At 46.8% G+C, this 24665-nt stretch overlaps 1 protein-coding gene across 1 annotated transcript in view; it reads right to left on the reverse strand.

Annotated features, from left to right (window-relative positions):
• Positions 1-23366, reverse strand: part of slc25a26 (solute carrier family 25 member 26) — a 50232-nt gene extending 26866 nt beyond the window's left edge. The window contains exons 1-5 of the mRNA XM_071915620.2: positions 23221-23366; positions 22047-22203; positions 20717-20835; positions 13599-13703; positions 13286-13333 (exon numbers count right to left, since the gene is read on the reverse strand). Of these exons, the coding sequence (XP_071771721.1) occupies positions 13286-13333; positions 13599-13703; positions 20717-20835; positions 22047-22203; positions 23221-23253 (462 nt within the window). The 5' untranslated portion in view covers positions 23254-23366. The remainder of the gene's footprint in view (positions 1-13285; positions 13334-13598; positions 13704-20716; positions 20836-22046; positions 22204-23220) is intronic.
• Between the last annotated feature and the right edge of the window lie 1299 nt (positions 23367-24665).

The following is a 24665-nucleotide window of genomic DNA, read 5'->3' on the forward strand; positions in this document are numbered from 1 at the left end:
GGAGGAGGGGAGAGGAGAGGAGAGGAGAGGAGAGGAGAGGAGAGGAGAGGAGGAGAGGAGGGAAGAGGAGAAGAGAGGAGAGGAGAGGAAAGGAGAAGACAGGAGGGGAGAGGAGAGGAGAGGAGGAGAGGAGAGGGGAGGAGGGGAGGAGGGGAGAGGAGAGGAGGGGAGAGGAGAGGAGGAGAGGGGAGGAGGGGAGAGGAGAGGAGAGGAGAGGAGAGGAGAGGAGAGGAGAGGGGAGGAGGGGAGAGGAGGGGAGGGGAGGGGAGAGGAGAGGAGAGGAGAGGAGAGGAGAGGGGAGGAGGGGAGGAGGGGAGAGGAGAGGAGAGAGGAGAGGAGAGGAGAGGAGGAGAGGAGAGGAGAGGAGAGGAGAGGAGAGGAGGAGAGGAGAGGGGAGGAGGGGAGAGGAGAAGAGAGGAGAGGAGAGGAGGAGAGGAGAGGAGAGGAGAGGAGAGGAGGAGAGGAGAGGGGAGGAGGGGAGAGGAGAAGAGAGGAGAGGAGAGGAGAGGAGGGGAGAGGAGAGGAGAGGAGGAGAGGAGAGGGGAGGAGGGGAGAGGAGAAGAGAGGAGAGGAGAGGAGAGGAGAGGAGAGGAGAGGAGAGGAGAGGAGGAGAGGAGAGGGGAGGAGGGGAGAGGAGAAGAGAGGAGAGGAGAGGAGGAGAGGAGAGGAGAGGAGAGGAGAGGAGAGGAGGAGAGGAGAGGGGAGGAGGGGAGAGGAGAAGAGAGGAGAGGAGAGGAGAGGAGAGGAGAGGAGGGGAGAGGAGAGGAGAGGAGGGGAGGGGAGAGGAGAGGAGAGGAGAGGAGAGGAGAGGAGAGGAGAGGAGAGGAGAGGAGAGGAGGGGAGGGGAGAGGAGAGGAGAGGAGAGGAGAGGAGGGGAGAGGAGAAGAGAGGAGAAGAGAGGAGAGGAGAGGAGAGGAGAGGAGCGTTTAAGAGGAAGCAGATGGGAGTCAGATGGTGAAGCGATCAGCAGCAGTCTTATTCAAAATGAGGGATCACTATGGGCCATGTGAAGACCAGGACGGACACACACACACTCACACACACTCACACACACACACACACACACACACACGCACGCACGAGAACCATATGAGAAGGGGACTCAGTGGCCAGGCGGGGCAAAGCCCCGAGTCTAAGTCCACATTTATTACCTGCTAATGCAGTGGGGCTGCAAGCTGGATTCACTCGCCATACAAGTACACACACTCTGTCTCACACACACACATTCAAACACACCCACACTCACATTCCATCTGCTGCGTGTCACTTAAGAATGACAAGGAACTGACTGTGGTGACATGTTCATAACAAACACAGATATAAATCAGATTTCAATTTGTTTCAGGCTGATAAAATCATAAATCATTCCAGCGAGGCAGGTGGTGATGACACTGTGCCAGCTGATGAACCTCAGCCATAAAGTCACTGGGTGAGAAGGAGTCAGACCTGTTTGTCTGTCAGCTGACGGACAATCTGGATAGGCAAGTTGGACACACACACACACAAGAGCACACAGGTACAAAAACACGTACAAAAATCTGTAAACAATGCACTGATTTACACACACACACACACACACAGATATGCACAAACGCAGACAGAGACACACACACACAACGCACACACACACACACGGGCATGTTGCTGGTTAGTGCTATTCTAATGGAGTATGACAGATATGCGATAAGGATGCATGTTGCAGCGCCCTGAGCTGAGTGGGGGTCGACAATGATTTCCCTAAAATAACCCCAGCTGGACTGTTTCTGATTACCGCCAAACAACGGTAACGTGAGGATATGAATTCAAAATAGAAGTGGCCAAATTAGGCTGCGCTAGCCTATTGAGTTTCCCAACGACCATATAGGGGCTGCCGATTATTTTCTTATTATTGATGACTCTTATGTTATGCTACTAAACACTGAGCCTGCATCCTGCGTGCACGCCTGAGCTAATGTCACACCTAGTTACGGCAGTGACACCGGACTGCTGGAACGACCCGCTGCCCAGCCTTGCCCCGCCTGGCTAAACACATGAGCACACTGATCCAGGGGGTATTTGTATGTGTATGTGTACGCGAAGTGTATGCGTGTGAGAAAGTGAGAGAGCGGTGTGTGTGTGTTGCTGCGTGCGTGTGTGTGTGTGTGTGTAGCACAAGTACACCTCAGGGACAGAAGGGTTCAAGGCCTTTTAAATAAATAAACAAACACATAAATAAAGTCAATCGATAGAGGGAGCCTGATCCGGCACTCTGGGCCTGTGTTTGGCCTCACACTTCATAAGAGAGGCCTGGGGGGAGAGAGAGGGGGAGAGAGAGAGAGAGAGAGAGAGAGAGAGAGAGAGAGAGAGAGAGAGAGAGAGAGAGAGAGAGAGAGAGAGAGAGAGAGAGAGAGGCTTAGATTACTTCTCTCTTGGTAGTTGTATAGCGCTGCTTGGTGGAAGCCAAGGCCTGCTCTCCCTCTTACAGAAAACAGAGCCCCATATGCTCTCTCAGTGCAAACACACGCACACACACGCACAAACACACATATGTACACACACACACACACACACACACACACACACACACGCATACATGCACGCACAACTCAAGAGAATTCTCTGTTTGGACAAGTGCAACGTGTGCATGTATACATGAACAGGTTCACACACACACACACACACACACACACACACACACACACACACACACACATACACACAACACACTGCTCCATAGACTCCCCTCAGGCAAACTTCACACAAATCGTATTCCTATTCAAACCTAAACCTGAAACACATACAAAGCACGTCTCCCCCATTGCTCAGTGCAGTCCCTCAAAACCTAAATCTGTCACAGATTAGGGGATGTTGCGGGCTGCGCAGCCTTGTGTCCGTCCGGCAGCTCGGGCACGTGTCCCTTTAAGGCCCATACTGTGGAACTCTGAGGAGCGTTCAGCCTTGAGCGACTAGCAATCACTCATTCCAGCCTCTCCAGCTCCCCGGCGCTGTACAAACCAGAACGAGTGTGAATGCACTTGCTGAAGAATTCCACCTGACAGCTTTTGAATGCCGAGGGCGGCGCGGAGTGTGTGTGTGTGTGTGTGTGTGTGTGTGTGTGTGTATGTTTAAACAAGCCAAACTAGGGAGAGGTTAGAGCGCCGGCACGTCTCCCGCTAGCCAATCGAATGGCAGCTGGCCCCGGTTCCCATAAGCCCCCGCAGCCCGGCGAATGTCAGCACGAGGCAGTAATATTCCCGACAAATTAAGACTTGTTCTGAGGTGTAGGGGAGAGAGGGAGCGAAGGAAGGGAGGGAGGAAAGAGAGAGAGGGGGGGGGGGGGGGGGGGGGGGGGGTTGAGCAGCACGCTGGCAAACATTCAAGAGCGCAATTCCATCGACATGAGAGAAATGCTTCCCAGAAACTCTGGATAATATTTACGTTGTGCCGGTGATTTTTTTTTCTCCCCCCCCCACCGGTGTGCAGCTTTGTGCAGCTTGTTGCTTCAAGATGGACGCTTGATACAACAGAACAGGCAAAGGAACAAAGGAAAAAGACACGCTCCCTTATCGACACACACCTGTGTTTGAGCCTGTTGCTCCCGAGCTGTTAACGAAGTGAGTTGAGGTGTAGCCTGCTGCTAATCAAAGATTCACATGTAACAGAAAAATGTAAATAGTAAAATGTTAGAGTCTGATAGACAAAAAAAGCCAGGATTACTGAGACTTTAAACTCGGTCAAAACAGAGGCTAGAGGCAGATGTAAGCATACATTATAAATGTGAGTAGACCCGATATGCACATTCACTCATGAATATGTCATTGGCTCAAACTTTCTAGTATTTTCATGTGGAAAGAAACAAAATAAAATCATGCCGCGGGGAAGACATAATTCTTAAATTATATCATTCTATTCTTTCACGAGGTTAAAAACATGACAATTTGGGTCCGTCACAGCCGGTGACAGATGACATCAATGGCAGAGTGCACATTAGCCAATGAATGGTGGTGTGGTGTGACACAGGATGCCCCGCGGGTCAACCAATTAGCTGCTGACAGGAAGAGATCTATGGCTGCCTGAGGATGTGGCTGGGGCTGGGAGTCAGACAGGGGGAGCGGACTGGGAGGAAGGCTGGCGTTGAGGGCCTGGGCATGGGAGAGGAAGGCTGTGGGTGCGGGGGGCCAGAGTTAGCCCGGCTACACAGGCGGTCGAGAACAGCTGAGGCCACCGGGCGGCCCTTGGCACCCCGGCGTTTCTCAGTTTCCAGCCAGCACCCGATCACTGCAGTAACAGTAACGTCGCGTATCGATAGCAAGGCCGAGGCTCGAAGTAAAGAGACTCAAAGGCAAGTAAAGGGATCCGGGAGGTTCAGAATAAGGCTGCGTGGGTTAGGTATCTCCAGCCTGGCACATCCCACACACACATGCACGTACGAAAACACACATGCCAGACGTGCACACACTTACGCACGCACACAGTGTTCTCTGGGAGCAGTGCCCAGAGCAATAAAACACAGACCAGAGTGATTCCAGCTTACCAATCACTGCCTGCAGGCCAACTGAAATGTTTCTCTCCCTCTTTCTCCCTCACACACACACACACACATGCAGAAACACACACACACAGACACATCTTATCAGCTGGGAATCAGATAAGCAGAGCAGCAGCACAGCTGGAAATAACAGGATCGTCATAGTGAGCAGAGTGTATATTGGCAGTGACGCAGCCAGCTTGAACACACACACACACACACACACACACAGATGAATCAGTCAACACAGCCATGTATGGACCTGATCAATCCATACAGGCCTCAACAGAAAGCTGCAGAACAATAAGCTGAGCAGTGCTACAATTACTGACTGAACAGGACTACACCAAGCCTGTATAGATACGTTTGCATTGTCTTACTGTGTAATCCATTGATGATCCATTGTTTATATGCTACCACAGTGCCAATCTTATAGACTGGCCTTAAAGTGGTTAAATTAGTAATCTAAAAAAACGTTCCTCACTTTTTTGATATTGGCATCATCTTTGCTGCTAAGCGCTCATCGCTGTGGTGTTTCTGCACTGCACTTCCCAGAGATCACCTGTCAATCAAACAGTGTGTCCGGTACTGTGACGTCTTTTTCCTCGGATTGGAGAGTTTCTGTATGCGGCGCACTTTTCTATCTTACCCAGTTCTTCTTTTTATCCCAAACAAACTGCTCTCGCTGCTTCCCAGAGATTTAAAACACATCACTTCCTGTGTGCGAGAGGATTTTTTTCCTGCAAAGACCTGCCCGACGCTGGGTATAGGCTGAATCACTACTGTGTCATATCAACCAGCGATCGGGAGTAGCGAAACGGACGTTTATTTATATGGAAATGTTGAGGATTATTACTTTAAGTAAGGCGAGGAGACAGCACGAATAATAAATTGTGTGACTCCACAGCTTAAATAAACAAGAGCTTCATACTGGACTGCCCGTGAGTGTAAATGAGTGTGGAATCATGAATTGGTTTGAACTCCTAACCTCCGCGTTGGGGTTGAGTGAGGTGAATGATTGTGGTGGGAGTGACACAATATATTTCTTTTTCCGTCGGACACAAAGCAGTGACATCATACCGTGACCCTTGACATCGGGGTGGTTTGCTCCAGATGTTTTTGGTAGGTAAGCGCCGCTAGTAAGACGATGGCGGTGGCCGGAGGATCGTGGGCAGGCCTAGGGCTGGGTGGGGGTGGGTGCTGTCGGGGGGGCTGGAGCAGGTGCTGCTTCTGGAGAGCCTCATATGACTGTCTGGAAAGGGGGCACTTACGCAACGGAAAGCCTCCCAAACTGCGAAATAATCTGGCAAAGCGTAATGCGTTTGAAAAATGCGATGCAGGGCCTGAGCCAAGAAATTCTTTCAATTTGAAAAGCCGGAGGAATTCAAAAGGGATGCCGCTTTCCAAAAAACAAAAAGGTCATATTTTGCATTGATTCGAGTCTTATTGAAAATCCACAGAAAGGCAATGTGTCATAGTTACTCTGTGTGATGAGAGCGGTGTGAGGAGGGGGAGGGGGGGGGGGGGGGGGGAGAAAGGGAGAAAAAGAGAGGGAGAGGGATATGCGGCGTTTCCTCTCATGAAAGAGCGGTGGTGCTGTAAAAAAAAAAGTGAGGTTAACCTCTAATTACAGGGTGCTTCCCCATGTCTGGCTATGGCGCAACACTGATTTATCCCCTCTCTCTCTCTCTCTCCCTCTCTCTCTCCCTCTCTCACCCATCGCCCCATCATCAGGTGGAAATAGAGTGGATTTGATTGAAGGATAAACTCCTGTGGGGTTGCTCTTCTAATACGGCGACTTTATAATGGGCTTACTGACTGAGATGGGTATTACAGTAATTAGACAGTTGAGGTATTCTGCCACTTTAACGTCTGCTAAACTGAAGTGGCACGGGCGTCCAACTCAAACAGAATTTGCATCTAAGTGTGGCTGTCTGGAGTGTGACGCATCAATCTCAATCTGTTCTGTACTGGCACCGGATTCCAACCTGCAGGAGCGTACTTTTGATATCTTTCCTCATATCCTTCCCCGTCACATCCAACCCACTCTCGCCCCCATATCCCTCCTTTGTAGACCCAGTCTCCCCACCCCTCCCCCTTAAATACCCCACCACCCCGCCACCCCCCCACCCCCGGTCCCTTGCCAGGCCGTCGGGGCGGTGTGTTATTAGAAACACATGTGGAGCGCCGAAGGTTTTCTGCTCGGATTGAGGCAAACATGCAGAAAATTGTGGGAAGCAAACATAGCCCCGGGACCCGGAGAGACACACTCATTAACATGGCCTCCATGTTGGTCACGTCCACAGCATGTTGTGCGCGGGGTAAGCATGCGCGCACACACACAAACACACACACACACACATACACACACACAACTGAGGGAAAAGACAACAAAAAAACACTAAAGCTGTCAAAAACAACTGTGTCTTTTTCCTGGAAAAATGTCTGGCAGTAAATAATGGTAATAAGTCTTTGCACACACACACACACACACGCACACACGGAGAAATCCTGCATTACGAATCACATCCCCAATGATGGATTTTTAAGCATATTGAAGTACGCAACGGGGACACACGTACTCAACATGAGTGTGTGATCCATGGGTCTCAGTGGCACGGCCTTCCAATGCATCATCCTTACTGGGGAAGCGCAACAAGCCCCGCACTGTCCTCCAGCCAAGCCCTGGAGAAGCGCTGAGCGGAAAGCCCACGTGGGGGTCTGCCTGCATGGCAGCTAACTCATCGGGCCCATCCGACTGTATAAGTCATCAATAAGAGCACTTGTTGATCTAAGGGAGGTCGCGGAGTTTTACGCTCAGATCTGCAGCAGAAGCCACCTGCCAACCACCATCCCACTGGGAGTGTGTGTGTGAGGGGAGCGCAGTGCACGAGGTCCTTGGGCCAGCGTGGACGTAGGACAGAAAAGGGGAAAAAACATGAAGATACACAAGTATGCGCACACACACACACACACCTAATGTGAATGACAGGTGCAGCCAGTCATTGTGAACAGAAGCCCATCCATCCGTCATCCAGAGTGGCGGAGGGAGTAAACCATTAATCCCCGGAGTGACGTGTGTGGTAAAGTGATAGAGCCCATCCAGTGACAGAGAGGAATCCTTTTCTGTGGCGAAAGACGGCCATCGCTCTTCTGACAAGGGTCTGCTCGGCCTGTTAACATCCCAAATGGGGTCACCGTTCACAAATGATGTCCCATAACTCAAGCAGGTAGACGGATAGGGAGTTTCATCAAATAAATGAATGCTGTATCTAGCTTCTGTTACAAATCAAAATGAGAATAGACCCATCAGGCTGAGTTCTCCCTGTAACTAATGTTGGCTGTCCTTGAACTGTGCACTCTTATTCATTGTATTTTGATACGTTTTGTTTCTTTCATTGTGTGTCTGGCATCTTTGCACTGTACAGCACTTTGGTCAACTACAGCTGTTTTTAAATGTGCTCTACAAATAAACTTGACTTGACTTGAACTCCTATAGAAGCGTGTCAAAAAGATAATGATTTCTGCCAAAGTGAAAAATAGCTACATATGTGGTAGGCTATAAAATTTGGATTTGATTGATTTACGACAAATGCAAGAGAGAAATTTTGCAAGAGGTTTTGCAACTTGCGAGAGTAGAGTGACACAAGTTGAAGACAATTATCTGAATATGACTCATGTAGTATTTTGGTGTATTGAGCCTTACTTGCTCAGTAACAGTTAGAGACTAAATGTGAGGCTACCGATCCAAGTTGGCTACTGTAACTCAGCCCCAACTAGCCCCACCTGAACGGGGCGGAAGATAAAAAGAATAGAAATCCTAAAAGAAACAGTGAGTTGGTGGTGCAGTGGGTGCTCTCTCAGTAGAAACAGACAGGAATCTTTATGGTCTGTGTATGTATGGGTGCTCTCTGCTTGGTCAGTGCCAGCAATAATAAATATAACAACAAATAACAATAAATATGTTCTGACACCAGACAATCCTCTCAAAACACACAGATGGCTGACACTCTCTAAGTAGGCTATGACCCATCTAGCCTCTCTCTCATTTGTTTCTCCATATCATATATACACACACACAACACACACACATATAGCCTCCTCCACGTGATGTCAGGTCATGTCATGTCAGGGGTCAAATCTACAAAGGTCAACAGGTTTTCTCTGGCCTCTTAGACTACTCATTGATCACAGTGAAAACAGATAAGCCAGCACCAGTAGCACATGTTGTCAACACATTCACTTGCATCTCGGAAGCTAATAATGCCGAACTCCATTTCACAGCCTGATAAAGTGCCTTTTTCTACCCCTCTGCAGCTACAGCTACAAATTGAAAATGACTATTATAAACGGGCCAAAATGATATAAGAAAAGGCACAGTGTAAGTGAAAACAGTCATTTCACTGTTAGATATTACATTCATTTTCAACCCACAGCTTAATATTTTCCTTGGTATAAATTTCTCCTTTTTTCAAGGCGATTTTGCAATTTTTTCCATTTCATTTAATCCATTCTTGTTAAGTTTTTGAAGGTGTTGAAACCATTTAGAAAAGCCCTGGCTGGCCGTCTGGCTCTGAGAGACTAATGGTAGCTCCTCCGCCGAGGTCCGACTCTAAACACAAAGCAGGAGGAAGCCTCTGTTCCTTCACACGTGCCCCACAAATCCTGCCCTTACATATGCGGAGGAAAATAAACACTTTTTATCCCCCCCCTGCCCTGTGTCTCTTCCCTCCCTCTGCTCTGTCTCTCCTCTGCTCTGTCGAAGTCATATGAGGGTGTATAAACATGAGCCTGTGTGGATCAGTGCACACCGAGACAGGATATGAGAGTGATTCCCCCTCACCTCTCCCATCTGAACCTGCGTCACAGACAGTGAAAAGTGGCTCCTTTCCAAACAGGGCCACGGAGGGGTCAGCTCTGCTCTGTTGTGCGCCTGTTGAGAGGTTTTCGACCTTAGCATCGCAGCAGAGGAAACAGAACCCCCTTCTTGCTGTGTATGGACTCTGATAAACATAACTTAACGTACGCACGGCGACTAACGCCTGTGCAAAATCGCTGCACTTACAAGTAAACCGGTCCCAATTGTGCGCACGGTCATGAGATGCGCGGACATGGTCACACACGCGGCCCATACACACAAACACACACACACACCGTGTTCCACCTTCTAGTAGCAGAATCCAGTGTGACTGAGGCTGAGCAGGAAGGTAAACAACAAGGGAATTCAAACAAATTGGGGTGGAGGTTAGACTAGGACCCTGAGGGGCCAAAGGGCCTTGTACAGAGAGAGAGAGAGAGAGAGAGAGAGAGACAGAGAGAGAGAGAGAGAGAGAGAGAGATGATAAATTTGAGGGGTGTCAATCATCTTTCACAAGGCCTTTTTCTGGGACAATAGTCCTCATCCAATAATTAGAATAATTATAAAATACATATAAAAATACACTTTTTAAAAGCGGGTTTACAAAGTGCTTTAATAATCAAATAAAAACATCAAACTAAAAATGAATTAAACAAGCAAAAGAAGGAGGCAGAGAATAGAGGGTAAAAATGAGTGAAAAAAGCAAACCTCCAAAAATACGTTTTAAACAGTGATGTAAAAGATGTTACAGGTTCTGCAGTGTCAACTTGAGCCTTAAACTTAGACTGCGGAAACACCAGAAGAGCCTTGCCTCAGGATCCGAGGCTGCACACCGGCTCACGGGGGATTAAAATGTCCGTGATAGAGCTTGGAGCCAGACCTAGCTGTGCTTTAAAAACTGATCGGTAAATATCCTCAAATCAATTCTAAACCTAACAGGCAACTGGTGCAGAGATGCCAGAGTCGCAGTGATGCGATTTGGTCTGTTAGTACCAGTTAAAACCCTCCTCAGCAAGTCTTTCCTTCCAGCCAAACCCACTGATGGAGGGAGCAGAGAAGGGATCGAACAGGGATTGAAGGAGAGAGGGATAGAGAGGAAGTAGAGGTGTGGTGGGGAGCAGCCTGGACGGAGAGGTGTTTCATAAGCCCTGTCTAGAGTTGCCAGATCCTGTACCTTGGGTTGCCAGGTCCCAGCTGTTGGGGTGGAGAAGCTACAAGGCTGATTCAAAGGCTGGCTTAAAAAAAAAAATGTAAAAAAAAACATTGGTAAAAGGAAGACCAGGAACACATTTATCATCAGACTGTCGGACTGTTCACTCTCACTTAGCTCGCTCACTTACCTTCGTTGTCTGTGCTTCCCTACTTAAATGTGTGAAAGAAAGGGATTTAGATAAAGTGGCTTTAAGAGAGGAGGGAGAGAGAGAGAGAGAGATTGAGGGATTGAGAGCACGAGAATGAGAGACGTATAAAAAGCGAGAGCAGCGAGGCCGTATGCTATGGTCAATCAAAGGATGTTCCAGGTGCTTCACTCCACTGTGTCAGAGACTGTCAGCTTCACTTACACCTATCCCTCCACAACCCCCCGCACCACCATATTACTAAATTGCTATCTAATAACCCGATTCAGGCTCATTACTCAAACTGCAAATTGGCGCAGTCGAGATCAAAACCTAGATCACATCAGACCGTTTTGGAGCAGAAATATATAGGGCACTCCATCAAAAAAAGCTATCATTTTCACTGGGGTGATTGCTACTCATAAATGTCATACAGCTGGTTTGGTGAGATGGGGAAGCGGAGAAGAGAGGGGGGGAGAGAGAAAGAGGAGAAAGTGGGGAGAGGAGTGGAATGAGAGAAAATCAGGCACAATAATCCGAGGTGGGCAGCGCTAATCTTAGCATGCCATCTAGTGGGGGCAGGTGGTACTACCCAAAAGGAACAGGTGGGAGGAGGGGGACCCTACTGCAACCTGAAACTGGGGATCATGCCAAGATGACAAACACCATCAGACGACAAACAGTAAGTGGAGTCCCAGTTAAAAAGATGCTACACTATGTATTCCCATACTACAAATACTTCACTAACTGAATGTTGATCTAGGGCTCTGATCAATGCCCAGACAACATGAACAGCTGGGACTCGCAACCAAAAGTACTCTTTCTGAAATTCCTAAACAAAGTCTTACTGATGTTAATTGTGAGTCCTCTTTTTATTCAGAGGTGAATAAAGTCATTTTTCACAGAGCAGCTTTATTCACCACAATCTGAATGTCATTGATTTCATGCTCTATCCAGCCGGAACCCAGGAGGTGCCTACTCAGCAGACAACTTGGCAGTTTCTTTTAAGGAAAGGGTAGACCACAGTAAAGATTAATGTGGTGCAAAGGCAAAAAGGGTTTAATGCCTATTAGTCTAGAGGGCAGTATTTTGAAGCAAATCTTGGGCCTTGTTGAGGTGTGCTGTGCAAAATCCACCATAGTTGTTCGAAACCTGAGCTGGCAGGGACACCCATCTGGATGTGTGTTGGCGCTACAATGTGAACAGGATCGCCTTCAAGTCCGTTACGCCTTCATTCCGCTTTTGCGAGTCCGGTCCAGCCTCCCCACCCTGGTCTATCCTCTCCCATCCTGCACTAGTGTGATATCAGTCCCATCAGAAATGCCTTCTGAAGGCTGCCTAATGAATATACAGCACAGAGAGGACCCCAATTAGTGGGCCAGCGAGGGGGGGGGGGGGAGGTGCCGCGCCACACCACATAAACAAACTTATCTTGACAGGGTCGCCTGGCCGAGAGAGGGGAGATAGGCGGATAGCAGCGGAGGCCGGGAGAAAATGAATTACCTTCCTGACACACGTCAAAGCCAATCGCCGCAGAGGATCCCAGCCGTTCCTTTGCCGTTCCCGCGCCCCAAAACCCCGCCGCCGACGTTGCGTTTCATCTGCCGGCGTTAGTATGCACACAGGCCGCGCGCCAGCCTCCAAATGTATTCATTTATTCAGAGCCCCTCGGAGAAATCACAGTGTCTTGTTGTCCTTTTTTTCCCCAGCTGTCCAGATGGAATTTGCGTGAATAACATCAGTTTAGTGAGGCAGAAAATAAGTACAGGCTAGCACAGCGGTGGGGACTAGATTACACCCTCACCCACCTCCCCAAAAAGGATGGAAAGACAAGTGTCACCTTCATATACCTCTTTCCCTCTCTTTCTCCCCTTCTCATTTTCTTTTCCAGTTCTACTGAAACTTAGCAGGCAGGGGGCAAGCTAAAACTCAGAGATCTATACAGCTTTGACTAGAATTATTTTGTATTATCATGCACTGCAGGTGCAATTAAACAGAAGATCATGAATCAAAGAACTGGAGCGGCCGTTTCATTACAAAGAGGTGAGCGCCCATCAAGGGAGAGCGGCCCACTGCTCATTTATCCTCGTTTTGTTTTGCATTTATAACGCCACTAATTGCATTAATTAATCAGATGTAGTTCCAATAAGAGGGAGCTGGTCCTGCACAAGTAATTGAATGAGATGAAAGTGAGGGAAAAAAACCTGTACATCAATATTTCCAACCTCTATAGAGCCCGAGAGAAATTAAAATGCCTTCAATCAGAATAGTGGAAAGCCTCAATATTCCTCTAGCCTATCAAAAGAATTCACTACACGGCTTTCCACGAGTCAAGTAATTGTCTTCGGTATCAACTCATGAAATTGAAATTTTACGCATTCTACAGAATGTATAAAATGTGCTTCTAAACCCTTCAGACTTTACCTACTGCCAAAGTATGAAGACAGGCAGCATAGCGTGATTTTTTGACAGGTATTATACATGGTTTGTCGATTTGTTTGTGATCGCTCTTAATAGAGGATGACAGAGAGAAACACACAGAGTGAGAGAGAGCAAGAAAGAGAGAAAAAAAATGAATCCTACCTCTCTGAGGACTGTACTCCTGTATCCTCTATACAAGCCTCTGACACCCTGCTCAGAGAAAAGAGAGAAATTGTAAATTGTGTGTGCTTGTAGGTTAGGTTATAGGTCTCTAAAATTTAGCTGAGGGTTTGATTTGGAAAAATACATGATAAAAAATGTATATATTTGATCTCAGAGGATAACACAAGAAAGTATTACTAAAACACCAAAGATTCTCACAATAACCACTGGACAACTCAACTATGTTTTTTTTTTGTATCGTCCTGTGAGAGCATTATATGGAAAGAGGAAAGGGACTTTGACTGTAGTGTACCTCTTCTCGGAGTGTAGCCAGCAGCATCTGGTAGGTGCTGGAGGAAGGAGAAGCCTGGGTTCTCTGTTTCACCACCTCTGTGGGCACCCGGATCAGACACGCCACCTACAGGACGGAAAGAGCATGGGCAGCCTTTAACATGCCTTGTAAAACAGATAGCCACAAAAGTGTTTTTTTTCTGAATACCTAAAAACCCTCAAAACACCAGGGGAGACACTGACAGGCGTGCACATACATTTGTGCGAACACACAACGCATACACACCTTCACATTACAGACACACATACAAAGACAAACATATAGGGCCCCTTAAAATGGCACTACAAGGACACATACCACACACTTGCTACGTTGTGGATTTGAAACGCCTCAAGACTTTTCTTTCATATCATAACCGCTCTTTCCTTTCATTCTGCACTGTAGACTGCCAAACAATGCATGAATGTCCGGAAAATAATATTTAAAAGTAGCGTTATTCAAGAAAGACCATTTCCAGTGACTCAAAACACCTAAAAGACACCTAAAAAGGCACAGTAGATATATTCTGTACATAATGCTAGATTGCCCTTGTTTGTACACACAAAGTGGCAGGCAGACATGACAAGGCATGGCCTAAGGAGAGCAATTACAGCAAGCTAATGAGCTAACAAATGCTTGAGTTAGTGTACCAGTGGGCCAATTAACAAACCGATATGGCAAGACGCTCACACACCGGACATGACACCTGAGCAACAGGTACAATGGTCGCAGTGCTATCAGTGCATCTGTGTCTAAAGCACATGCACTTCCATCAAACACTGATAGAGTCCGATACACACACCTCAGTAACCCCGCTCCCAGGTACAAGTTCCAGCCCAACCTCCGTATGTCAACAAAAATATGGACTGCCAACAGCTATTCAAGACGGACATGAATATTTATGCTTCATAACTCCCATCGCCCTAAAGGCAGGCGGGCAGGCAGGCACGGCTGCCCACCTGGCGACTTGATTTCCCATTTATCCTGCATCGGAGCGGAAATACCGGCTAATGGCAAGCAATCTTATGGAGCGACTGGTGAGCTGCCCCCCTGCTGCGACTCCCCTCAGTCGTACAGATGCCAGTCTGCCGGTGCCACCCTCGCCACGGTATCATGAAGGAGGGAGAGGGAGAAAGAGAGAGAGTGATGGAGGCACTGTAATAAAGATGAAATGCACCCCTTACCTGTTTCGCCCTCTCTCCATTCAAATATCCATACTGATTTAGCATTTGGTTCCTACCAGAGGTGGCAGAGAAGATGGGCCCCAGAAGATATAGGGCTCTTTTGCCATACTCTGTCTGTGTGAGGGGGGGGGGGGGGCAGCTACTGGAGGGTTGTTTCCTCTGTCAGATAAACACCAAGGGCAGCTCACACAATCTGAATGAATACCAGCCTGAACATGAATATATGGGAAGTACATAAGGGGGAAAGGACAAGTCAACGGTGCTGCAAGTTAATTTAAATCACAAACTGAAGGGTTGATTCTGATGAAGGCTGTGGAGCCAAAACCTGTGACCATGTGAACCTGTGTGGGCTAAGCTCCCACAAGGTGTTATGAAATTTTAGAATTTAGTCGGTTGCATTCATAGCTTCACTGTAGTGTTTCACTTAAATATCTGACTCTTTTTCAATAGACAATGAGCAAATAAATCTCATTCTCTTGTCATCACCTAGATTATAGTATCTAAGAACAAAGAACATAGGACCTAAATACGTGTCTATGGAGAATATGCAGTTCTTGGTATTTCAGGTAAGTATGACCATTTTCAAGCAGTTCTCTATGTAAACCATGGTACAACAGTACCACCAAGTGGCCAAAATGGTACCTGCATGCCATCCTCGTGATAACTAAGCTGGCAGGACCCATCTCAGAGATCTCATTTGCTCTCCCTTTGGCCGAGTTACCATTTATGATACATTGTACATCATGTTTTCCCCAACCCAATTCTCCAAAGGACCAGAATAAGGCGGCTAAATAGAAAGAAAGTGGCTATGACAAGTAATTACTGATGTAATTGGATGGGGGGCCTGGAGTTGAGACGGCCTCTCCTCTCCTGTCACTGCAGAGGAGAGGGCAGAATGAGCCAGAGATTATACCAAATAAATTAGGGACATTGTTTATTTGGAAGTAATTTGCACGCCTAGGGGTGGGGAAAATGATGTTGAGTGGATAGAAGATAAAGCATGCAGCCTCCGAGGCCATTTCAGATCTCTGAAGCCAGTGGTAAATGGGGGAAACGATGGTGATGAATCAGGGCGATCTAAGCTAGGGGTGGGGCCGGAGAAAGACTGAATTAATAGGGCTTTATAGAGTCACATTGTGTCAGGGAATCTAGAGGCAGCATGCTATCATGTCTTTTAAGCAAGAGGAGGGAAGAAACAGAAAAAAGGAGGGCAGGTTTAAGTGTCCCTTGTTACAAGTCAGGCTTGTTACCTCACGTTTCGGAGAGGTCTGCAGGTGGGAGGCTGTCAGGATGACAGACGCCTGTCTCTTCACCTACTCTGTCTTGCCCTTCATTCTCAGCACCTTCCTCCCTCTATCTGGCTTGTAAACCTATTATAAACTCATTGGCGGTCTTTTAAATTCCCGCTGCCATTCATCTTTATTTACATGCTATTTGGAGTCGTCAAGCAGCGTTAATTAGAAGGCTGCCTGCCTGTGATTGGAGCCTGTGAGTTTCCCTTGGCCCGTCGCTGTAAATCCAAATGACAGACCGTGTTTTCAATTTCCAGCACTGGCCGCCAAACAACAAGGTAAGACGCCGGCGTTCAATCATCGGCAAACCGCGGTACGGAATGGGAAATTAACGGAGACTCGCAGCACATTATCGGCATGGCCAGCAAATCAATCCGCAGATTGAGTCGTTACCTCCCTCTGTCCTCCCCTCCCTTGCTCCATCCTTCTTTTCCTGCTCATGGCCATCAGGACACAGTGGTCGGTCAGTCAGGGCCAAGATTACCATTTGGCACCACAGAGAGCCAACAGGTAAGAACAACATACAGGCAAGAACAACAGTTATGGGCCTTTCTCCAGACACCCCATAAAGACTCAACTAATTGGATCATTTGGCATTCAAAGATACTGGCATTGACCACCAAGACAGAGAATCTGCAACAATGCACTTAAATAATTGCTGCAGTCTATCCACAGGATAGAGTACTGAGAAAAATGTCCAATTTTGTGGAAAGGACAACAGAGCATAATGTGCAACCATGTTCTTCTGTGTAAATAGTAGGCTAGAATGTCAGCTCGAGCAATAAACAGTTCAGTTGAGGTCTGTACCAACGGATCAGGTGAACGAGTTCAACTCTTCCATCTTTTTAACATAATACATCAACACACGTCTCTAATTGATCATGACACCATCACAAGAACTCCATACATGCTGAGATCCTGTTACATCTGATGCTTAAGTCTTCCATGATGGCCGTTCTGCGGCTGCCCACTGAAAGTCAAAACCCCATCAGAAAAAAATCCAAATCCAAAATCTCCTATGTCAACACAATAATACCTGCATCTACCACAAAATCTACATCACTCCCTCTGAATGGCAGTATCACATGTTGAAGCTGTTCGCTGTTTATGAGCCATACTAAATATGTGCGGCAAAACCAATTTCCCGACTTGCTGGGTTTTGATCACATGCCTAATCCTGGAGTCCAACGCCTTGAGATACCAAGAAAGAGTGGAGCAAGGGACAACAAAGGAAGAAGGGAGGGAGGGAAGAAAAAAGGTGAGAAAAAGACGGGAACAGACGAGGACACTGTGCGTCTCCCACTTCGAAACAACAGCCAATAAATCACAGAGCGTGGCGCTGCTTGAAGGCGATGCATGGATTATTTCTCTGTGCCAATTTAAGTGGCTGCCAGTTTCTCCCCCAAAAACTCCTCCTTCTCTCTCCCTCATTCCCTCTGTCCCCCTATCTTGTCATGTCACACTGTATTTTCCAGTACATCCTCCCACGGACGTGTGGTGGGGGGTTTATAGATGCGAGAGAAGCCCGCCGCCTGGCCTTGACAAATGAGCTTTCAGGGCAGACGTCGGGCGAATGGGAATGAAGATAAATCTGATCTAATGGCTGGATAACAGCCTGCTAGAGCCTGACAGACGCCATCAGCTTACACATTCTTTATAGGAGCGTCCCACGGCCGCAGTCACACAAGCACCGGGACGCTGCTGGCGGAGGGATTTCTCTCATCGCCTAGTTCCTTCTCCCTGCTGCTTCTGAATGTCTCCTTCCCTGTTCTCGGTTTTTCTCGAGCACTTTGACAAACAGCACTTGGCTGATACATCTGACACATCCTTATCTCAGTGTTATTATACAAATGACATTAGCTCCGAATGACATTTGAAGAGGACTACATTACCCCGGTAAATTTCTGTCTTTCTATGTTTTATGTCTTTCAACCCCTGCGATCACTATTGACGTCTAAGATCTGAATCTAATGAAGTAACTTATTTAGGTTTTTCCTGTAGGTGATGATTCTCGCAAATATTTCACAATACTGCCAATCGCTGTTGTTGTATGTGCTTAACCATTGTGCCTAACCTCTCTGATGACATCTGTTAGACTGAAAGCTTAGTTATAAAGATGAAAATTGCATGGATTCAAGTGTGCAGAAGTGCTCTCTTTTCCTTCTATAAACTCCCATCTCATACCTTGTGCAGAATAAAGCCTGAGCCACAACCCCCTTTGGTATGATCATAATAGACTTTGACTAAAGTCCGCGTCTTGTACGTTAGCGCCAAGTCGAGCGCATTTAGGGAGGCTTGGGGAGGGGATTAGCGAAGCATTAAGCTTCAGACAGCTTTTGTTGTGAATGTTGCGGAGTGGGCACAGTTGGTAAAACACAACTAAATGGACTCCTGGGGAAAGGCGCAGTATGTGTGTGTGTGTGTGTGTGTGTGCGTGTGTGTAGGGGTGTGGGGGGTTGGATGAGGACCACATGACAACTTGCTTCTCCACTTCACAAAGTTCCTGTGTGTCAAAGCATGCCTGCAGCCAGCTGCTCCCAGCAAGAGAGAGACAGGAGGAGAGAGAGCAAAAGAGAAAGAAAATGGGAACAAGTGACCCTGTCTTACGCTGCCAGGCTAGAACAAAAAATGTAGAGTGGAAAATGAAACCCAATGCTAATGAAAATCTGGAGTTTTCATTTATGTTGACGTAAATCTGATTTGTATTCATACATTGCAGGTAGGGACGGAGGTGGGGACGGAGATAGAAGATGGGCAGAAAAGACCTGTCAGTTTGTGTGTGTGTGTGTGTGTGTGTGTGTGTGTGTGTGTGTGTGTGTGTGTATGCCTGGACTCGTGCATCATTTTCATGTGTGCCTAACCAGCATAAGCCCTGAACTGCATAGACTTCATACCACTGAATAAGAGAACTGTACCTGCTAACACTAGGCTGCCATAAATTTACATTCTACGCTGAAATAGGAAGTATAAAAGTCAGCCTGTTTTTCTTAAGAGGCGGAGAAGGACCCAGAGGAGCACCGCAGGCTTAAACCTGGAAGATACACACACTCGGCTTTTGATTCAGCTGGTAATGATGCCTTTGCTGGTCAGGTAGCTTACAGCTCAAGTTTAAACTATCTCCCCTCCATCCTTACTCATAGGCCCATTTTGAAAAGGATGAAAAGGCTGAAATATTACGTGAATGATGTGAGATTCATGCCAGCCCACTTGCGGATGACACAAGGAGAACAGAGAGAAAATGTGCCTCTTAGTTTGTGTCTTTGTGCAATTAACTCTGATTACAAATTATTAGCAGGGAAGAAAGAGAGTCGTATGTGGGAGCAATTGCATCATGGTGTGGACGTTTAGGCCTTGCATCCAACTCGGGGCAGTCCTGGGGTAGGCCTTTCATGGCTAAGCCTGAAGATTACTCGCTTTGAACAAGACGTAACCACTAGCCAGAATGCAGTGGGATACCGCCCCTGCTCTGCTCAGCCCCACTCTGAGGATTTCTGCCTTTGATGTGCTCAAATCCCTGACAGCGGGAAAAGGGTTAAAGGTAGCGTCAACCTCAGCCTCACCTCTCACACTCATCTAGAATATGCCATACATGAAAAGTTGAAAAAGGTCCAGATTGTTAAGTGATACGCTCCTTTTTGCAATAACTGCCACCTTGATTGTGACAATTTGATGACAAAATACAAAGTAAAGTGGGGATAACAAGATAAAATGCGCGTCTTATTCACTTTGTGCCAATCTGGTGTGAGACTCGGCACCCTCACATTCTCAAAAGTCTGACGCACCAAAACGCAGAATACTCAAACACACTGAACACCCACCCATGTGGAAAATCCCATTTCATAAACATGCAAAACCCAGGGAAATTACATCCATCCAAAAGCCATGAATACTGAAAACCTAGTATTTTGCAGCAAGCCAAGGGTGGTTTAGCAGGGGGCATCCCTCTTACTGTCCCCCATCCCTCTCCCCCTTTTCATGCCAATGTGAATACCCATCGCCCCCATAGGGCTCGGATTCCGTGGTTCACTGCGAGTGATTGGGAGAGGACAGGCTGAGGAAATTGCACCGCTCCTCATCGGTTTCAAGCCCGAATTCCCCAGACAAAATTGGCAGAGTCTGGGGGCCTGAGCTGGGAAAGAAGATAAGTCAATAGGCAGTAATGAGATCTTATTTACCCAGCTGGTGGAGGAAATGCTGGGACAGTACTGAGGAAGGCCCCTAAACTCACCCAGCTGGACCCTAGGGCCCTCAGCCAAAACCACATTCTGAAGCCCCACCCCCCACATCCCCACCGCCCCCCTCCCTCCTCTACTGCCCCCTTACATATTTGTCTGTGAAATTTGCAGGGCAATTATATTAACAGCCATGCTGGTGTTGCTCATTTTGGGACTGGGGAATGGTGGGAAAGAAAGAATAGGAACATGATAGAAGAGGGAAATAACGATGAATGCATATAAATGAAAGGCTGTTGGCCTTGTAAGAATGAAATGATTGAGAATGATTAAGGTCTACACAAATAAACTTGACTTGAAAGTCTGCTGGCAGAGTGAAAAAAAAGACTGCAAATCCACAGGAGAGGAGGTAAAAGCAGGCAGACGGAGGGACAGGAAGACGTGGGACTCACTATTTCTCCCAGGGAGGCGGCCAACATGTGAGTGACGGGTGCCACGTGAGGTGCTGCCAGCAGGCCGCCGGCGCTGAGCAGGGACTTTGTGCAGTCGTAGGTGACAAAGAAAGCAGCGGCTGAAACCAAGCAGAACCACAGCCGTTTAAGGCCCATTAGTCAACCTGCATACAGCAATTAATATCCCTCAGTACCACTGACAGGGGAGAAGCAGAGGTGTGTACGCACGTATGTGTGTGTGTGTGTGTGTGTGTGTGTGTGCACACGTGCACAACAGAGATAAAAACTAAGACAGTTATGTGTGTCCCAGACAGAAAGAGTTCAGTCCTGACTCCCACTAGTAAAACAGTCATGCTGCAGCAAGTGTTGAATTCATTAGCAAACTGCAGCAAACGGGTTCCATGCTGATCGAACAGAGAACATTTGACTGTGACATTCAAGCTCACTCTCCCTCGTTCTCCCTCCGATATGCTCACAAAAGTATGGATGTTTGTTCAGTGAAAGAAGCCAAGAGCTCAGCCCTAAGGCGGTATCATATTGACTCATACCAGTCAACACTGACTGCATGGTCTATTGATTCGCAAATACAGATACTTATCAACACATTGAAGCATAACTCTTTTGAGCAGTCTTGTCAGGCAGCAGTCTTGGTATAACAGCTACATTTTAACCTTTTAAAGACAACACAACTTATTAATGTGCCTATACTAACATTACCTCCTTAAAAAAAGTCTATTTTAAATTCACATTTCACATTATTCCTGTAATCTTACATCAGTCCAGATGTATGAACATGAGCAAGTCTCCCCCAAGACTAGAATCAAAAGAGCCAAGATGCTATGGATGATCTCATCAAGAAACAAATCCTGCTCCTGCTCCATTAATAATGAACAGGAAACTGGATTTGTGGACACAGTGTCAGCCCTTGAGATGATATCATGGGGATACTAGCTCAGTTTGGAGTCTGTATCTGATAGCGCCAAACAATGCTATGAAATAAAGCTCATTTGGTTGTAAACTGCAAAGCTGATCCATGCAACCCACAGTCACAGTCCCACAAACCCAGTCAGTCTGAAATTCATTAGAATGTGTTGTGACTGTCAAACAAAACAACTTTAGGATATTAACGCTTCAAACTCTATCCGTGCAAGTCAATTTGTGGACAGACTTTGCGAACAACGTAGCTCCAGGTTTTCTCCACACAAAAAAAGAGCCTTGGTTCTCTGGTATTTCGCTTTGGGAGAGAGTTGCTCTTGTTCACAAGTAATGGCTGAGCTGTCGGAGATCACAGGGACATAAATCCAGCTGTCACAGACAGTGAGCGCCTTACCGTTGGGGAAGGAGCCGACGGCGGCGGATGGGACCCCGGCGTAGATGCCCCTGAAGCCCCCGGCCTTGTAGAAGCCCTGCTGGCTCTGCAGCCTGGTCTTAATGGTGTCCAGGGGGAAGAGGGTCAGGTCCACACACATCCCCGCACAGCCTCCCCCCTGGGACATGGAGACACGACAGTGAGGCACTTTACAAGTCATAAACATACCTCGGTGTTGCAATACATACACTTATTTGTAGCCACCACCAGTACATCATACAAGAACACCACAAACTGATAAAATAAAAGAGTTTTCTTGCACTGCACACACATTTTTTTCCACTACTCAACTCTGTGTTCTGTGCCTTTCCTGGCCTGCCACCTGACCTAGGAACCTGGAGGAAACCCTACACATGCATAATGCAGTTATGCATTGAGGACATTCATTCGCTAACCCCTAAACCCTTACCAAGACAAGCCTTACTGTAGTCCTTACTCTAAACCTAATTCTACCTCTAAGCCTAAGCCATGTCTCTATGATAGCTCATTGTCAATGTAAGGACAGAAAAGGTCCTTACTTTATGAAAGAGTCTACACTTCTCATGTCAAAAACTTAAACTGGTCTTCACAAGTACAGTAATAACAGCAACACAACAATGCTCTCCAAGTCTTTACAATCACATTTTCACTCTAGGTTTATTACTACATGATAATGATACAGAAATTAGTGAGGACATTAACGAGCCCCAATTTCAGATGTGGAATGCCAACATGTAATTGGATGTTTGACAAGCCCCCAACAGTGGTTGTCAGACATTTTTTTTGTATTGGTCATTCAAGCTTGTCTCTAGGGTGTGCTCAGTTTCAAAGGACCTATATTGGATTCAGCTGGGTAGACCTGTAGGTATTAAGTATATTATGAGCCCAACTGTACAGTAGGTTAAACAGGTCCTTGTGGTCGAGAGTTTCTTAGTTTATGTCTGATCGTACTATAATTACTACAGAGCAAACCAGCTATTTGTTTAGGGACTTCAATATGCAACACACGAACATAAACATATCCATGACTTTATATACAGAACTAGTTGTAAAGGCGGTCTGCAAAATCCAAGTAACCGATGAAGGTGGTGGTTAAAAGTAGTAGTTGGTTGGTTGTGAAGATTAAAAGATTATCTAGAGAAAATCGCCAGTTTACCACCAGGGACGCGATGAACTCTCTTCTTTCCATGTTCCGTTTTCAAATCCTTCTCTTGTCAGCTGCTATAGAGCCGTGCTGGTCATGAATTTCCAATGTGGAGCATGTTTGACACTCCACTGAAATCAAAACATGCCTGTCAAGGACGCTGCCATCTTGGCAGAAACACTTCCGCATGACGTCGCGATGCGTATTGATCACATGACCATGACCGCCCTCATTCGCAGATTCACATATCCGTGAATGGTCCACCGGTTCTCTGATTATACAGGATAAAGCCTGTGTGAAGGCTATTATATGAGTGAAAGAAAATAAAAAAAAAGACAAATGATCTCTCTCTCTCTCTCTCTTTCCTCTCTTTCCCCTCTCTCTCTCTCTCTCTCTCTCTGTCTCTCTCTCCAGTATGTATCTATTAATCTATCTGCTTTCCACACATATAACCATTTCCCTGCTTTTATGGCATGTTTCCTATACACAGTATGACACAACATGACAATATTATAAACAGCAGGCTCTACTTAGTGCAGTTTACATAGTAGAGAATGTTTTAGCAACAATGGCATACACACGTCCATGCAGTGGCGTAATTGTGTCTAAAACATTGGGGGGGACCAACTGAAGGTCGGGGGGGGGGGGGGGGGGGGGGGGGGGGGGCTGGGGAAATTTTACTACCAATTTTAAATGCATTTCCTGCAATTCTACAGACTTTGGCATCACTGTTGAGCTTTCTTGGAAACAGTAAGTAGTAGTAGACTAAATCACCTTCACCAAAAAAGGAAAATGCTAAGTGACAAACAAACTACTAAACTATGTAGGCCTAAGTTTTGAACACAATTAAAACTGTTTTTTAATACCATCCTTCACATCTACCAAGTCACACGAGAGCAAGCTAATGTAAAAGCACATTACAATATAATCCAGAAGATAATTAATACTTCAATTAGAAGACTGATACAATTCAAATTATTCAACAGAGTTTATTATTCCCACCCCACCCCACAGGTACCATAACACTGTGTGTGTGTGTGTGTGTGTGTGTGTGTGTGTGTGTGTGCATGTGTGCGCGCGTACTAAATGTTATTGAAGTGATGCATCTATTCTATTAGCAGTCACCATTAGTGTGTGGCTACAGGTGTTCATGGTCCAGCTATTAGACAGCAGAGCTGTTTTAAAGTCTTTGGTGCAAGTCCAAGTCAAGTCTCAAGTCAAGTCTCAAGTCTTTCAGGACAAGTCGCAAGTCAAGTCAAGCCCGAATTAGACTTCTCCGTCGAACTGCCGCCGGAGCAGCGGCATAGTGCCTCCGGTGGTCCAAGCATTATGGTTCTCCGTCGGTGATTGTGCAGTGCACCACCGAAACACTAGTTTTTTAAATTTATTTTCTGAACTTTCTCTAATTTCTCTGAGTTGTTGGCCACGGTCACGGTTGAGGCATGGTTGGCCTCCCG

The sequence above is a fragment of the Centroberyx gerrardi genome, chromosome 5, assembly GCF_048128805.1.
Source record: "Centroberyx gerrardi isolate f3 chromosome 5, fCenGer3.hap1.cur.20231027, whole genome shotgun sequence".
In the NCBI taxonomy this organism is placed as follows: Eukaryota; Metazoa; Chordata; class Actinopteri; order Beryciformes; family Berycidae; genus Centroberyx; species Centroberyx gerrardi.